This window comes from Mobula birostris, chromosome 32 (genome assembly GCF_030028105.1).
Source record: "Mobula birostris isolate sMobBir1 chromosome 32, sMobBir1.hap1, whole genome shotgun sequence".
Classification (NCBI taxonomy): Eukaryota; Metazoa; Chordata; class Chondrichthyes; order Myliobatiformes; family Myliobatidae; genus Mobula; species Mobula birostris.
Genome location: NC_092401.1, coordinates 8056711 through 8074493, shown reverse-complemented (window position 1 = coordinate 8074493; position 17783 = coordinate 8056711). Strand labels below are relative to the sequence as shown.

The following is a 17783-nucleotide window of genomic DNA, read 5'->3' as shown; positions in this document are numbered from 1 at the left end:
AATGTGCTTTGAAGAAAATAACTCAGCTAAAGGAGAAATAAAGTTTTCTAATGTGAAATTTTTTTGCACCAGCATTGATGTATGATTTAGAAAAGCGATGCATTTGTAACTGAGCTGTTTTCAAATCCTTCCTGTTGAGGAATATGGTTGGCTTCAGTTCAATCCAACAATTTGGCTTACTTTATTTATTTTTATGTCTTGAGGTACAGCAGGCCTTTCGAGTCCTGCTGCCCAGCAATCCCCCAATTTACAATGACTAATTAAACCCACCAACCAGTAAGTAGTCTTTGGGCAGCGGCAGGAAACCTAAGCACCCGGAGGAAACCCTCGCGGTCACGGGGAGATCGTATAAATCTCCTTACAGGCAATGGCAGGGACTGAACCCAGGTCTCCTGTATTGTCAAGCGTTGTGCTAACCACGACACCACTGTGCCACTGTAATACAACACAGAGTAGGCCACACTACCTCTTTGAGTTACACTGCCTGAGCAACCTCAACCCCAATTCAGCCTAACCTAATTACCGGACAATTTATAACAATCGTTTAGCCAACCCGGTACGTCTTTGTACTGAAACTGGAGCACCCTGGAAAACCAGCACATTCCACTGGGAAGGACGTACAGTGCTGGAACTGAGCACTAAACTCCGATACCCTGAGCTGTAATAGCGTTGCGCTAATCGCTACGCTGCCATGGCGCCTGCATAAAAGTACATAAGATTTTGTAAATATTCTATTCCAAGATGCATTGAAAGTGTATCTGTCAGCCATCCCTCTGTTGGATTATAAAGCTTGTTGCCATCCTTCCTACTGCCTCTAATCTCACCACTAAGCACATCTTTCCCTCCCCGCCTCTCTCTGCATTCCGCAGGGATCGCTCCCTATACAACTCCCTTGTCCATTCGTCCCCCCCATCCCTCCCCACTGATCTCCCTCCTGGCACTTATCTGTGTAAGCGGAACAAGTGCTACACATGCCCTTACACTTCCTCCCTTACCACCATTCAGGGCCCCAAACAGTCCTTCCAGGTGAGGCAACACTTCACCTGTGAGTCGACTGGGGTGATATACTGCGTCCGGTGCTCCCGATGTGGCCTTTTATATATTGGCGAGACCCGACGCAGACTGGGAGACTGCTTTGCTGAACATCTATGCTCTGTCCGCCAGAGAAAGCAGGATCTCCCAGTGGCCACACATTTTAATTCCACATCCCATTCCCATTCTGATATGTCTATCCACGGCCTCCTCTACTGTAAAGATGAAGCCACACTCAGGTTGGAGGAACAACACCTTATATTCCGTCTGGGTAGCCTCCAACCTGATGGCATGAACATTGACTTCTCTAACTTCCGCTAAGGCCCCACCTCCCCCTTGTACCCCATCTGTTACTCATTTTTATGCACACATTCTTTCTCTCACTCTCCTTTTTCTCCCTCTGTCCCTCTGAATATACCTCTTGCCCATCCTCTAGGTGTCCCCCCCCTCCCCCCCCTGTCTTTCTTCCCGGACCTCCTGTCCCATGATCCTCTCGTATCCCCTTTTGCCTATCACCTGTCCAGCTCTTGGCTCTATCCCTCCCCCTCCTGTCTTCTCCTATCATTTTGGATCTCCCCCTCCCCCTCCAACTTTCAAATCCCTTACTCACTCTTCCTTCAGTTAGTCCTGACAAAGGGTCTCGGCCTGAAACGTTGACTGCACCTCTTCCTACAGATGTTGCTTGGCCTGCTGAGTTCACCAGCAACTTTGTTGTGTGTTGCTTGAATTTCCAGCATCTGCAGAATCCCTGTTGTCTTCGTACTGCCTCAGCAGCTTTGATCAATGGATGTGTGGAAGAAAGAATCTATCTCTCCCTTGGGTATTACCGCCCTTGGTTATGTGATCTACTTAGGCAACAATTTCAAATAACCCTTTTATAATGGCCGCAACTTAATGGATTCCATTGTTTATGCATCTAAAAATAATGACACAGCATCTCTTTTTTATCTTATCAAATGGCCCAATGTGTTTATTTTGCTCCTCCAGAGGAAACAGGGCTGGATTTCTGCTTTAAGAGCTCTGCTAATAAAATATTGTGTGAGTTTAATATTGCAATCTAATCATCTTTCTATTCTTCCTTCTGTCATATATTTCCTTCCCTGATTACAAAGTAGTGCAATTACTATTACTGTATGTAACATAGTTGTCATTTTTATGTAACGGATATCTCAACCATTCTGACTTTACTTCCACCAGCTAATCTGTAATGTAACTTTAAACACATTAGTGATGTATCCAAAACACTTTACAGACAAGCTTCTTGATGCAATGACGAAGAGGCTTTCATCAGGGACACAGAAATGACATGCCTATTGAGTACAGAGTCCCATGCCCAGACTACGCATCAGTAAATCTGACCACTTGGCTGTCCTACTCCAACCTACATACAGGCAGAGGCTAAAGGTCAAAGATCCAGAGGCGAGGACAACAAAGAGATGGTTGTGGCAAGCAGAGGAGTAGCTACAGGATTGCTTTGAGTTGGTGAACTTGGGCCATATTGAATGACTTGCCTGTGGATCTGAATGAATACATCATGATGGTCATGGACTTCATAAACACAGTGTAGATGAGTGTGACCCCACAAAATCATTCAGTCTTCCCCAACCAGAAGCCTTGGATGAACCATGAGATCCACAAGCTGCTTAGGGCCAGATCAGAGGCATTCAAGTCTGGTGACCGAGAGGGTTAAAAGAGGTTCAGGTTCACTCTCTGGAAAGTCATCTCACGGGAGAAGTGTTCAATTCCAGGTTAAACTTGAATCAACGAAGGACGCTCAACATTTGTGACTGGCTTGAATACTATCACCTCTGATAAAGTAAAATCAAGTAATGTAGGCAACAACAGGGCTTCATTTCTGGATGAACTCAATGCCTTCTATGCTCGCTTTGACCATCAAAACTTCCCACATCACAAATTCCCACAGCCCCTGATGATCCTGTGATATCAGTCCCTGAGGCCCACGTGCGAGCAGTCTTCAGGATGGTGAAGCCATGAAGAACACCTAGCCCAGATGGGATACCTGGCCAAGAACTAAAAATCTGTGCTGATCAACTGGCTGGAATGTTCACTGAGATCTTTAACCTCTCACTTCATCAGCCTGAGGTACCCACCTGCTTCAAACAGACTTCCAATATACCAGTGTCTAAGAAGAACATGGTAACTTGCTTCAGTGACTTTCATCCAGTAGCACCTACATCCACAGTGATGAAGTGTGTTGAGAGGTTGGTGATTAAACAGATCATCTCCTGCCTGAGAAGTGACTTAGATCTGCTCCAATTTGCCTACCAGAGCAACAGGTCCACAGCAGATGCCGTCTCACTGGCTCTTCACTCAACCCTAGAACATCTAGACAGCAAAGATACGTACATCTGGATGCTCTTTATCAATTGCAGCTCTGCATTCAATACCATCATTCCCTCAAAACTAATCAATAGGCTCCAAGATCTTGGCCTCAATACCTCCTTGTGCAATTGGATCATTGATTTCTGCACTTGCAAGCCCCAGTCAACAACATCGCCTACACAATCTCCATCAACACCGGTTCACCATAGGGCTGTGTGCTTAGTCCCCTGCTCTACTCACTTTACACTTGTGACTGCGAGGCTAAGCGCAGCTCCATTGCCATATTCAAGTTTGCTGATGACACAACAGTCATGGGCCAGCTAAATCGAAGGTGGTGACCAATCAGCATATAGGAGGGAGATTGAAAATCTGGCTGAGTGGTGCTATAACAACAACCGCTTACTCGCTCTCGGCAAGTCCAAGGAGCAGATTATTGAGTTCAGGAGGAGGAAACCGAAGATCCATGAGCCAGTCCATCATCTGAGGATCAGAGGTAGAGAGTGTCAGCAACTTTAAATTCTTCTGTTATTATTTCAGAGTATCTGTCCTGGGCCCAGCATGCAAGTGCAATTATGAAGGAAGCACAACAGTGACTCTACTTTCTTAGGAGTTTGCAAAGATTTGTCATGACAAACATTGATAGATGGTTACTGGAGAGTACTTTGACTGGCGGCATCAAAGCCTGGTGTGAAAACACCAATGCCCTTGAACAGAATATCCTACAAAAAGTAGTGGATATGGCTCAGTCCATCACAATTAAAGCCCTCACCACCGTTGAGCACATCTACTTGGAGCACTGTCACTGGAATGTAGCATCCATCATCAGGGACCCCCACCATCCACGACATGCTCTCTTCTCACTGCTGCCATCAGGAAGAAAGTACGGGAGCCTCTGAACTCTCACCATCAGATTCAGGAACAGTGATTACCCCTCAACCATCAGGCTCATGATCCAAGTGAATAACTTCACTCAACTTCACTTTCCCAACCACTGAAATGTTCCCACAACCAATGGACTCACTTTCAAAGTCCCTTCATCTCATATTCTCAGTATTTATTGCTTTTTATTATTATTTCTTCCTTTTTATACTTGCACAGCATATTTTTTCCAATACTGGTTTAACACCCAAGTTGGTGCGGTCCTTCACTGATTGTATTATGGTTATGATTCTATTATAGATTTATTGAGTATGCCTGCAAGAAATTGAATCTCAGAATGCATATGGTGACAGATATGTACAGTGATAATAAATTTACTTTGAACTTGGAGAACAAGTGCCCCACTGGTCACTTGCTCCCTTGTGCGTTGTCCCCAAACAGTTGTCAGTAGAGAAACAGTGAAGTCCATTGAAGTTTCTTTTTTGTTTTGACACCAAAGGACGTGCCATAGTGACCTCTTGATGTGAGCCTAGTCAAGTCAGATAAAAGTAAACAACTGCTTTGGATGTGCAGGACTATGTGCAGAACATCCCAACATTCTCCTTTTTTTCACCAGGCTGAACTTGTTCTGACACCAAACGTATTCTCTAATTCCACTCCTTTGACAGATTGTTCCTGCATTTTTTTTTTGAGCGATACTTTGAAAAGAACTTGCTTCGCTCCCCTTCCAAGGTGCATCTCCTCATTCTTTGGTACAAAAGAGGAGGAGCGAGGAAAGATGGTGCCAGCAGATTCTGCAGACGTAGGCGACTTCTTCCAGTTCGTCCATGAAACAACTTACTTCTCTTCTCTTATGCCCTACGGGAGTGCTGGCTGGTTGTGTAGTGACATTGGCACCGGACTTCGAGGTGAATGGTCCTGAGTTCGAATCCAGAAGACTGTTTGCATTCTTTCCAACTTTGTGGGTTGAGCATTGAGCTAGCAACTTGACCTCGTAAAAATAGTCAATTTGCTACAGAAACAGCAAAGGGGCTGTCCAATGCTTCACAAGGTGCAAAAAAGGAATCATCATGATGTCCAGTGGAGTTTCTTGTTTTGTGGATGTCCGTGAAGAGTACAAATTTCAGGTTGTATACTGCACACATATTCTAATATTAAATGAACCTTTCAAGATTTGATGGCAGCTTTCTGCACTCAGACAGCTTCAAATTTCATTACCGTTGCCGCTTTTTTTAACCCTCTTCTCATTTTCATGTGTCAGACCCTTCCCTCTCTTTTCTTGATCTTCCCCATTTCCAACAACTAAAATCCATTAGATGCCTGTACTCTTCCGGCTGGTGGCGCAGTGACATCAGCGTCGGACTCCGAGTGAAGGTTCCAGAGTTCAAATCCAGTCGGGCTGCTTCCGGGCACGCTTTCCATCCGTGCCGGGTCAAGTGTCGTTATTATCAGAGTATGGATGTGGTATACAACCCCGACATTCGTCTTTCCCATAGACAGCCATAAAACAAAGAAAACCATGGAACCCCTTCAAAGAAAAACATCACCCCCCCGCCCACCCTTCACATGCAAGAAAAGCAAATCACACAAATGGCAAAAGAAAAATGAGTGGAAAAACACAATATTAACTACAAAATCAATAGAGTCCAGGCATATTCAGTTCAGCTCAGCTCCGTTCAGTTCAATCCAGCACTGTGTTGTTTGCTATCTGTAGGCTATAAAAATATATACTATTTTATCTAGTTTTTCATAAGTACAGTTGTACTACTTTATTTTCCTATAAATGTCTGCAAGAAAATAAATATCAACATACACTCAGTGGCCACCTTCTGTACCTTTTGTGCCAAAAAAAAAAGCAGGCACAGTGTATTTCAGTACGTTTGTGGTCTTCTGCTGCTGTAGCCCATCCACTTCAGTGTCCAACATGTGTATTCAGAATTGTTCCTCTGCGCACCACTGTTGTAATGCGTGGTTATTTGAGTTACTGTCACCTTCCTGTCAGCTTGAACAAGAATAGCCATTCTCCTCTGACTTCTGTTGTTAACAAGGCATTTTTGCTCACTGAACTGCTGCTCTCTGCATTTTTTTTTGTTTTACACACCATTCTCTGTAAACTCTAGCGACTGTTGTGCATGGAAAACTCAGGACATCAGCAATTTTTAAATACTCAAAACTACCCCATCTGACACCGACACTCATCCTACGGTCAAAGTCACTGAGATCATATTTCTTCCCCCTTCTGATGTTTGTTCTGAACAACAACTGAGCCTCTTGACCATGTCTGCGTGCTTTTATGCATTGAGCTGCTGCCACATGATTGGCTGATCATATATTTGCATAAACAAGCAGGTGTACCTAATGATTCCATCACAAACCCCTAACATCACAATGATCCTTTTATTTCAATGTGAACAACACATCTCAAGGTGTATAATTTGTACATTCTTTGATAATGAATGTACTTGAATCTTGATGGCTAGAGTTGCACCACTGTCACCCTATCTCCTGAAAACCATTTTCCTTCAACTGCTCTCAGCCACCCTGTCCTACTTATGCTCCTCTGTTTTTTTAAATAATTTTTTATTGAATTTTCTGACTTGATTACATGGAGGAATAATAATACCTACCCTCCCCCCTCCCCTTAACCCTTCCCCCCGGTACATACCCCTACATAAAAGAAAAGAAAGAAAAAGTAAGAGGAAAAAAAAGAAAGACAGACTGCCTGGATATTGGAAGGTCTCCACATGCTCCAAGGGATTTGAAATAAATTTAATATATTTATTTGTTTCTTTCCCCAAAGGACCAACATCTTTATCATTGGAGCACCTATACATACAATCCTATCTTTTGTAAATAAGGGGGCCAAATATTCAAAAATGTATCATATTTATTTCTTAAATTATAAGTAATTTTTTCAGATGGAATACAGCTAAAAATTTCATTATTCCAACGATCCATACTTAAATATGAATCCGATTTCCAAGTAACTGCAATAGCCTTCTTGGCTACTGCCAATGCAATTTTTATAAATTCTTTCTGGTATTTATTCAATTTAAGTTTCGGTTTTATCCCTTCAATGTCACCTAATAAAAATAATATAGGGTTATGTGGCAGTTCGGTTCCAATAATTTGTTCCAATAAAACTCTTAAATTTACCCAAAAATGTTGGATTTTAGAATAGGACCACATAGAATGTAAAAAGAAGTACCAATTTCTTGATTACACCGAAAACATTAAGTTTGAATTTAATTATTTATTTTTTTGTGGTGTAATATACAATTGGTGTAAAAAAATTATATTGTACTAATGAGTTGAACATTTATTGTATTTGTCATACTGTCAAGACATAGTCTTGACTAATTTGTTTCATCAATATTATTATGCTCCGTTGTCTTCATAATGGAATAAAGGGCCTGCTCTGCAATTATAAACTTTCTGAGATGCACACAGTCCAAGCTTCATTCACCACAACTAGTACAAAGCACGTACAAACTTCACTAACCCCGCTCCTGTCTTGAGTAGCATTGGTTAATTAAATCTGTGTGATAATGAAGAGTTTCCATTGCACTTTTTATGTCTCTGTTGTCAGTATCAATTTCAGCATTGTAGGGTGTCAGGTTGGTGCAAAGTCAATTTGTTATCAAAGTACATATAAGTCATCAAAGTTCATTTATTGTATATTTATACACAACCTCAACATTCATCTCCTTACAGGGAGCCACAAAACAAAAAAACCCAAAAGAACCCAGTTTAAAAAAAGGCCAGACTGTCAAACATCCCACATGCAGAGAGAGAAAGAAAAAAAAAACAAATCATGCAAACAATAAACACAAGCAAATAGTGTTCAGAACTGCAGTCCACAAAGAGAGTCTGCCCACAGACTCTCAGTTCAGCACAGAGCTGAGTTAATGTCACGGAGCAGCAAGCTGAACTGACCCATCCCTCACCTCGAAGCCTGACACCCTGACCTTTTCAATCTGTATCCATACATAGTACTACCCTGTGAGTCATTTCCTGTACTGAGTCAGTACAACTTAGAGAAAACTGAAATAGAAACTTAGTAGGGCACATTTGTCGATAGACTTTTGAGTATGGAAATTCTGTTGTCACACAAACCATTTACAGAACATTGTTTCAAAGCAGCAATAAAGATAATTGCATTCAAATGAAGACTGTTCCAACAATAATTGTCAAATGTGCTTTTCTTTTAACAGATCGAGACTTGAATATTAGTTCCCCTCCTGAAGGGTTGGAAATTAATAAAACCTATAGCCTGGAATGCATCAGTCCAAGGGTCAATCCTGAAAAGAATCTTTTACTCAAATGGCTGAGAGGAAGTGAAATTGTTCAGAACGATTCTGCAGAAGACATTGGTTCTTTATATCCTAATGGACAATTAAGGAGTGTCTTTAATTTTACTGCACAGCCTTCAGATGATGGACAGGTGTACACCTGCTTGGCAGAGGTGCTCTTGGACTCTAATGACACATTACCAATTGCAAACTCCTCTGTGACTTTGAAAACTTACTGTGAGTTCCGTTTGAACTATCAGTTATTGTGAATAACCTCTTCTCGGACTTCCAGCTGGGTACAGGCATCAATTATAACTGGGGTTTCAATGACCAACTCTGCCATCTTCAAGGATATAAATACTACTGGACTAGACACGTCCAGGCATCATCCCTGATGAAGATAGCAAAGTTGGTAATTGAAACATCAGTTATAATCAAGACCTGTACCCGGCTGGAAGCCCGAGAAGAGTTTATTCGTCATATTCACTGGGAAAGCACTAGATCCTTCTTCAAAATTATTTATTGGTTAATTTTCTATGTTATACCTTGATTAGTTACTTAGTGCCTGTCATGCTGCTGGTGTTTAGGATACCAGTGAAGGTCCTCAATCTGTCTGTCCATACCATCTCGCACAGATGTAGAAGGATTCTTCATTGCTGTTTCTGTACAGTTGCTTTTTGACCAATCTGGGTTGTTAGCCCTGAACCTAACCCCCAAACCTGGAGGACCAGTGGACAACTCTTAGTCTGGCCTCTACCCTTTGACCTGTTTGGCATGGGTGACCCTACCAAGAGTCAAAGCCCACGGCTCTGACTTCATCCAACGTAGCTCTCCAGGTAATTGAGGCATGAGACCCTCCAAATCCTACGACAAAATTGTTGTCCTCTTTGAGGATACCTTGATTAGTAAAGGAATTTATTACAGAGGTCATAGGTGCAACTAAAATATTCTCCACTGCCATAATTAGTAATTGCTACCATGTAGAGATAAACAATTAAAGCTCACAATACACACAAAATGCTAGAGGAACTCAGCCCGTCAGGTTGGGTGGGAATAGTCGATGTTTCAGACTGAGACCCTTCATCAGGACTGGAAAGGAAGGGGACTGAAGCCACTATAATAAGGTGGAGGGAGGGGAAAGAATACAAGCTGGCAGGTGAGGAGGAAGGTGGATGTGTGGGGGAGGGAGAGGCTGATGTAAGAAGCTGGGAGGGGATACGTGGAAGAGGTTAGGTGCTGAAGAAGGAGGACTCTGATAGGACAGAACAGTGGACCAAGGAAGAAACAGAAGGAGGAGGGGCACCAGAGGGAGGTGATGTGCAGCTGAGGAGAAGAGGTGAAGAGCAGAATGGGGAATAGAAAAAGGGAGAAGGATGGAGGAGAACTTAACAGAAGTTAGAGAATTCAATGTTCATGCCATCAGATTGGAAGCTACCAAGTATGAATATGAGGTTTTGCTCCTCATTTCCAGTTCCTACAGGGCATTAGGAAAGTCTCTGATGCTCTTCACTCAAGGGAACAATGCTCACTTTTCCTTCGGTAGGTGACATGAGGGCAAGTGAACGTACTTCAGGCTTTCCCTGCAGTTCAGGGAACAAGGCCCCATTTTTGGCTCCCAATGTAGCTTATTATCTTGTAGATCGTGCACTTCCACAATGGTGGGAAAACGGCTGTCATTATTTTGTAATTACTGTATGCCTCCAGTCATTACAGTGGCCTGCACCTTAACGAAAAAAATGGCACCAGCAAGAGCCCAGCGCCCTCCTCAAAGTGCGATTCCACTGTCTACATTTGGCTCGGGCCTCCTCTGGTGCTTGCCAAATGTGGTTTCATACTTATTATTAAATGTATCCCAGGCAACAGGAGAGTTGAGTACAAGCCCCAGGACCTCCAGCACGAGGAAGAACAGGAGGAGCCAGAGCAGGGAGAACTATTTCAATGCAGTGAAGCAAAGAAAGGAATTTGCATGCTGCCAATATGCAAAAGGAGATAAATAATCTGCATTTAATGAAACACTGTAGAGTATTGGAAATAACTGGGAAGATGTAGGGAGGAAATCTCATCGCTGATTTGCTGTGTGGCCAACTTTGTACATCGTGATCTGGAATTTTGCCCACGTCGGTTCGTAAATAGGATCGAGGTCAATGTGTTTGTTTACAGAACTGTTAGCGGAAAACCACGCTTTCTAGGAATTCCTTTGCAAGCCGCGTGTTTGCTTGCACCATGCCTTTCACTGATGCCCAGTCAAATTTTGTGCCCCTCTTGATCTTCATGGGTAGAGATGGTCATGACACTTTACAGCCAGTTGACGTTCATGGATCCCTGTTCTCCCAGTTTGGCTGCATACAAATACTACAAACATGTAGCACAATTGAATTTCTGAAATGATGTCCAATCAGCTGATTGAAAACTATATAATGGCCAAGCACTCGGAGGACACACCACAATCAGTGCATTGATGATGTCTTCTCGTATAGAGATAAAACTTTTGCAAATAAATTGCCAGATCAGAGATTCAACTCAATCCAATCACAGTAGAACACGAATAGGAGTATGCTGTTCCCCTTCCCCCTGGCTTGAATATTCTCTATAATTCCTCAGAAGATCATGGCTGGTCCTCCCAGACCCCACCCCCCATACCCCTTGATGGCTTTTGAGTGTAGAAGTCTAGCTATTTTCTTTTTAAATGGTGATGGCCTCATTACATACACTTCTGTAGTAGAGAATTCTACAGGTTCTCCAACTTCTGAGTGAGGGAAAAAATTCTCCTCATCTTGGTCCTTAACGACTCTCTTTTGTGAGTGTGACTTCTTATTTTGGACCTACTACTCTGGCCCCTCCCAGCTACAGGAAACACCCTCACAGTCTATCAAAGCATATATTTCAGTCAGATCTCCTTTCATTCTAACGTAGGCATGCAATGTTGGTGCTATTAGCAGGGTGCACCCAGCGCACCCTTGGGTGTATTGGTTGATAATGTAAATGACACGTCACTGTACTTTCAATGTACACGTGATAAATAAACTTGAATCTTGAGTGCAGGCGTTATTGATCCAACCTGTTCACTCTCGCAATGATGGTCATGCTACAGCATGGTGAATCTTTGCTCTGCTCCCCATAGGGCGAGTATATCTTTTATTTTATTGAGATACGGTGTGGAATAAGCCCCTCCAGCCCTTCGAGCCATGCCACCAATTTAATCCCAGCATAATCACGGGACAATTTACAATGACCAATTAACCTACCAGCCAATATGTCTTTGGACTGTGGGAGGAAACTGGAGCACCCGGAGGAAACCCATGTGGTCATGGGGAGAACGTACAAACTCCTTACAGACAGCGGTGGGAATTGAACCCGGGTTCCCTGTACTGTAAAGCATTATCCGAACCCCTACGCTACTGGCAGCCACCATTTCTTGGGTAAGGAATGTAGAATTGTACACACTCCTCCAAGTGTGGTCTCACCATTGCTTTGTGTAATTTTAGCATGAATTATTTCCTCCTGTACACAAAACAAAATCTATTTGGCTTTGTCACTACTGGACATTGAGGAATTTATGTAAATGAGAAACTCCTCTGTATGTACGAATAATATTGTGATACCTTTCCTTTCTCTTTAGAAAGTAAATAGTGCCTCAGTTTAAAGTTTTACTCAGTGGGTGATATCTTATCACAACCAGAGTGACTTTGGAACCAGTTATAGAACAGAAAGGACAAGCAAGTGATCTAAATAGTTCCTGACAGACCTACTCAACCTATTGAATTTTCCAACGGTACTGCTCCATGGTCTTTGAAACTAGAATGATTATATTCAACACTACTGCTGTGTTCCTACGCATATAAAAGCAAGGATGTAACATTAAGTCTTTATAAAGCACTGGCTAAGGCCTCACTTGGAGTATTGTGAGCAGTTTTCACCCCTTATCTAAGAAAGGATGTGCTGTCAAAGGAGATTCACGTAAATGATTCCAGGATTGAAAGGCTTGTTGTATGAGGAGCGTTTGAGGACCCTGGGTCTCTCTTCACTGGAATTCAGAAGAATTAGGGGTGACCTCATTGAAACTTATCAAATGCTGAAAGGCCCCAATAGAGTGGATGTTTCCTTTGGTGGGGGAGTCTAAGACTGAGGACATAGCCTCAAAATATAGGGGCATCCTTTTAGAACGGAGATGAGGAGGAATTTCTTTAGCTAGGGAGTAGTGAATCAGTGGAATTTGTTGTTACAGACGGCTGTGGAGGTCACAGGGAGAATGTACAAACTCCCTGTAGACGTGCCAGAATTGAACTTTGAACTCTGATGCCCCGAGCTGTAATAGAATTGCACCAACCGCGAGTGTGGTGCCCTATTATCCTCAAATTTGCTTTAATGTACACAATAAATTTGGATTATTTATTAAAAATAATCTGCTGCAAATAAGTTTGTTCATGGAGGGGGCATCTTTATAAGTATACAGCTCCCAAGGTCCAGCAGTGAATATATCAATATTCTGCCTTCTTTGGATGAATGCAAAGCTCCTATTATGAGTGGCCATAATAGTGGTGGGGTGGAGATGCGTCTCAGCCAAAGGAGGTGTAAGGCACACATTCAGGTCACCCTTGGGCAAGGTGTAGCACCCCCCCCCCCCACCAGATCAGGGTCACGTGAAGCCATGGGAGCAGGTGGTGGATGGTCGAATGAGCAGCCGGTGCACATCACAAGTCCTGGTTCTGTGACCACTAACACCAGGCAGACAACCTCTGAAGAGTATTGATCATGGCTAGGGTCACCCGTCTTGCCAGAACTCTGCCCAGAAGGCAATGGCAAACTACTTCTGTAGCAAACTTTGCCAAGAACAATCACAGACCGTGATCGCCCACGTCATATGACACAGTGCATAATGATGATGTCATACAACACAGCCCATAATGATGTCATACGACACGGCACATAATGATGGTGATGATAACGGTTCAGCTACTTTTCACCAAAAAAAACAATTTGCATATTCACAATAGTGGCTCCAGACATGGATTTAAGTTAAAACCAGATATAATTATTTGATTACAAAATCAGTTGAAAGATTCTCTTTTCAATTCACTTAAATTCAATACATTTTCTTTTCTTTCACAGATAAACCTAGAAGCATAAATATCTTAGCAAACAACCGAACCATCTCAGAGTCTCCAATACATTTGGGTGATGGCGATAACATCACATTAGTCTGCGATGCAGAAGGAAACCCGAAGCCGACGTTAACATGGGAATTCCCCCAAGAACATAACATTGTGAACAGTTCCTCTGCAGTCCTTCATATTTATGATGCAATGACAGAAAATAATGGCGTGTACAAATGTATTGCTACAAATAAATTTGGAACTGCTGAAAAGAAGGTGGACATCAAAGTTACAGGTCAGTTTGCAAATGGTACTGCTCCATGGACTTTCAAACTTTATTTGAACGAGTTTCAACTCGCCCTTAACTAAATTACAGAAATACAGGCAAAAAGTAAAAGGTGCTGCACCTTGGTGAAAAGTACATAGAGGGTGATCCCAAGGGATATTACTGAACCAGAATCAAATCTCAAATCTGCTTTAATATCACCAGCATATGTTGTGAAATTTGTTAACTTTGAGGCAGCAGTACAATGCAGTACATGATAAAAAATGAATTACTGTATATATTTAAATTAAATAATTAGTACAAAAAATGGAAATAAAAAAGGTAGTGAGGTGGTGTTCATGAGTTCAATGGCCATTCAGAAATACGGTGGCTGAGGGTAAGAAGCTGTTCTTGAATTGTTGAGTATGTACCGAGGAGAAACGCATAAATTAGAAGATGGCTTTGTGATATTGCTAGAGAAAGGCTGAAATGGGCAGGAGAGGATCATTATTAAAAACAGTAAAGTTGGATTCAGCTGTACCACCTCAGGGGTAAACTTAATTAAATGCCAAAGCGGCTGAGGAGGAGGAAAGAGAAACAAAACATCATGGTCTTAATCCTTTCCGACTATAAACAAGAATATCATTATTCTGAGGAACATTTCACAACATATGCTGGTGATATTAAATCTGATTGATTCTGAATATTTAGAAAACCCAAACCACTCTCATTGGCTGCCACCTGATATTCAGTACCCTATTCAGTGTTACTGCTCCTATTCCTGACCCTGGCATCAGTCCGAAACTCAAACTGTTTGTGAACTACCTTCTCTAAGCCAAGAGGAGATTTGGATCACCAGTCTGTGCCACATGTTCCCCTACTTAACGCTGCATGAATCTGCAACTGAATCCTCGTCCCTTTGTTTTTTAAACTACCATACTTGTCTATTGCCAGCTAGTGGTGTAGTGGCATCCGCACCAGACTTCGAGGTGAGTGGTCCTGGGCTCGAATCCGGCCAGCTCCTCGCAAGCTTTCCATCCGTGCTAGGTTGAGTGACAAGCTCACAACTCAGTCTCATAAAACAACCAGAAAGATGCTAAAGAAATGGCCAAGTTGCTGTCCAATATGGCCCTAGGCACAGAAAGAAACTAAACCAAAAAAAATTGTGTATACCAATGGTCTCTTGGCCAGTCTCCTTCATTAATAAGGTGTTATTGCCCACAGAACTGCTGCTCACTTCTTTTTGTTTCTCACGCCATTCTCTGTAAACTGTAGAGATTTGTGTGTGAGGAAATGCCAGGAGATCAGCATTTTCTGTGACACTCGCACCACCCCATCTGGCACCAGCAATCAGTTATTTAGATCACATTTCTTCCCCATTCTGATGTTTGATCTGAACACAGCTGAACCTCATGACCATGTCTGCATGCTTTTATGCATTGAGCTGCTGCCAGATGATTGGCTGATTAGATATTTGGATGAACGAGCAGATGCGTAGTACCTAATAAAGTGGCCACTGAGCATAAATTTGCCAGTGAGCCTGGGAAAGGAGCCTTGGCCAGTCTAAATTAATCGAGAAAAAAAATGGGTTTGCTGGCAAGTCAAGTGTGAGCGTGAGGACCAAAATCAAGGAAATGTCGGAACGGAGGCATTGGTGAATGGAAAGGAAAATGTGGGAATTGAGGGGTGGGGGAAGAGAATACCCTGGCGAGGCTGAAGGGAGCAGGGAAAATAAACATTCCCTCGTGGGTCAAGTGCCAAGACATTTTGATTTCTGAATGATTGGTTAGTGGATTGCTGGGATTTTACACTAATTTGTTAAAACTGGATTGGTGCTTTATCTGATTAAGTAAAACTTGCTTAGTAAGAAAGAAACTTTCAGACAGTTGAGAATTCGATGCATTTATTCAGTGTTTTTATCCTCAAAATGATGAATCAGATATTTGAAATTGTTGCATTTATCATCAGGTTGGATTGTGTAGAGGGAAAATAGATCCTTGGACTGGTTTAGATTGGCTGTAGTTGAGTACGGACTGGGACCAGTCACAAAGTTATACATCAGTCTTACTCTTCCCTGATTTTAAACCATCTGCCACTGGAATCTATGTCTTCCAGCACCAAAGTCCAAAACTCCAGAATTCCTGACTAATATCTCTAACATTTCTTATTCCTTGTAAAAATGGGGCTAAAAGCATAAAGTTAACATCTTCTGAGGCTTATGCATCAAATATAGATGGTGTTGCCCTGTCAGGTATCTTAGCTTCCCCCCCCCCCCACCCTTCCTTCCCCTTCTCCCATTGTCCACTCTCCTCTCCAATCAGATGCTTTCCTCTCCAGCCTTCGACCTTTCCCACCCACCTGGCTTCACCTATCACCTTCCAGGTGCCTCCTTCCACTTCCCCCACCTTTTTGTTCTGGCATCTTCTCTCTCCCCCCCCCCCACTTCCTTCTCAGTCCTGATGAAGGTTCTCGCCCCAAAACGTCAACTGTTTACTCTTTGCCTGAACTGCCGAGATCCCCCAGTATTTTGTGTGCATTATCTTGGGACATTTTACTTAATCCTGATACATTTATTTGCTTATTATGGTATAGAAGGCGGCCATTCAGTCCATTAGGTCTAGTCCAGCAGAGTAATCTCACTTGTCCCATTCCCCCTCAGTGTTTCCTGTCTCCTAGAACCTTATCCTTTCTCACATGCCTGTCACTCCCCTTTGATTCTTTCTGACACAGATTACACTACAGAGCTATCTACAGAAGCAAGTTAACCTACTGCCATACCTTTGGGATATGGTAGGTGACCAAAGCACCCATATGTCACCATACAAAGTCCACATATAAGCACCCTGAGGTTAAGGTGAAATTCAGATCCTTGGAGCTGTGAGACCACATAAGACTAAAAGACAAAGGAGCAGAATTAAGGCCATTCAACCCATCAATTGTGCTCCACCATTTCATCATGGCTGATTTATTATCCCTCTCAACCCCATTCCTGCCTTCTCCCCGTTACCTTTCACAAACAAGAGAAAATCTACAGCTGTTGGAAATCCGAGCAACACACACAAATTACTGGAGGAACTCAGCAGGCCAGGCAGCATCTAGGAAAAGACTACAGTTGATGTTTCGGCCCAAACCTTTCATGCCTTTACTAGTCAAAAACCTATCAACCTTCACTTTAAATACATCCAGTGACTTGGCCTCCACAGCCATCTATGGAAATGAATTCCACAGATTCAACATCTTCTGGCTAAAGACATTTCTCCTGGGAATCTGATAGTAGAGGAGAGTGGACAATAGAGAGGAAAAGAGGAGGGGACCCGGGAGGGAAGTAATAGGCAGGTGAGAAATAGCAAAAGGTCAGAGTGGGGAATAAAGGGGAGGGGGGTAATTGTTCACCAGAAGGAGAAATCGATGTTCGTACCATCAGGTTGGCAGGTACCCAGACGGAATACAAGCTGTTGCTCCCCCACCTTGAGAGTGGTCTCATCTTGGAACAAGAGGAGGCCATGGATCAGCATGTCGGAATGGGAATTGAAATGTTTGGCCACCAGGAAGTCCCGTTTGTGGTGGATGGAGTGGAGGTACTTGATAGAATGGTCCCTAAACTTATGATGGGTCTCACCATTGTAAGGGCCAGATAGGGACCATTGGACGGAACAGACAACTCAGCAGGTTCGCAGGTGAAGTGTTGCCTCACCTGGAAGGACTGTTTGAGGTCCTGAATGGAGGTGAGGGAGGTGGTAGCACTTAGACCACTTGTAGCACTAATTGCCAGGAGGGAGATTAGTGGGGAGGGACGAATGGAGAAGGGAATCGTGGAGGGAGCAGAGAGGGAGGGAGTTAAACTTTCAAAATGTTGTTCTGTTAGCAGTGCATGGAAGA

General features: G+C 42.9%; 1 protein-coding gene across 1 annotated transcript in view; it reads left to right on the top strand.

Moving 5' to 3' along the window:
• The window catches only part of LOC140191021 (intercellular adhesion molecule 2-like), a 38177-nt gene that overhangs the window by 12920 nt on the left and 7474 nt on the right, over positions 1–17783 (top strand). The window contains exons 3-4 of the mRNA XM_072248057.1: positions 8469–8783; positions 13656–13934. Coding sequence (XP_072104158.1) covers positions 8469–8783; positions 13656–13934 — 594 coding nt within the window. The remainder of the gene's footprint in view (positions 1–8468; positions 8784–13655; positions 13935–17783) is intronic.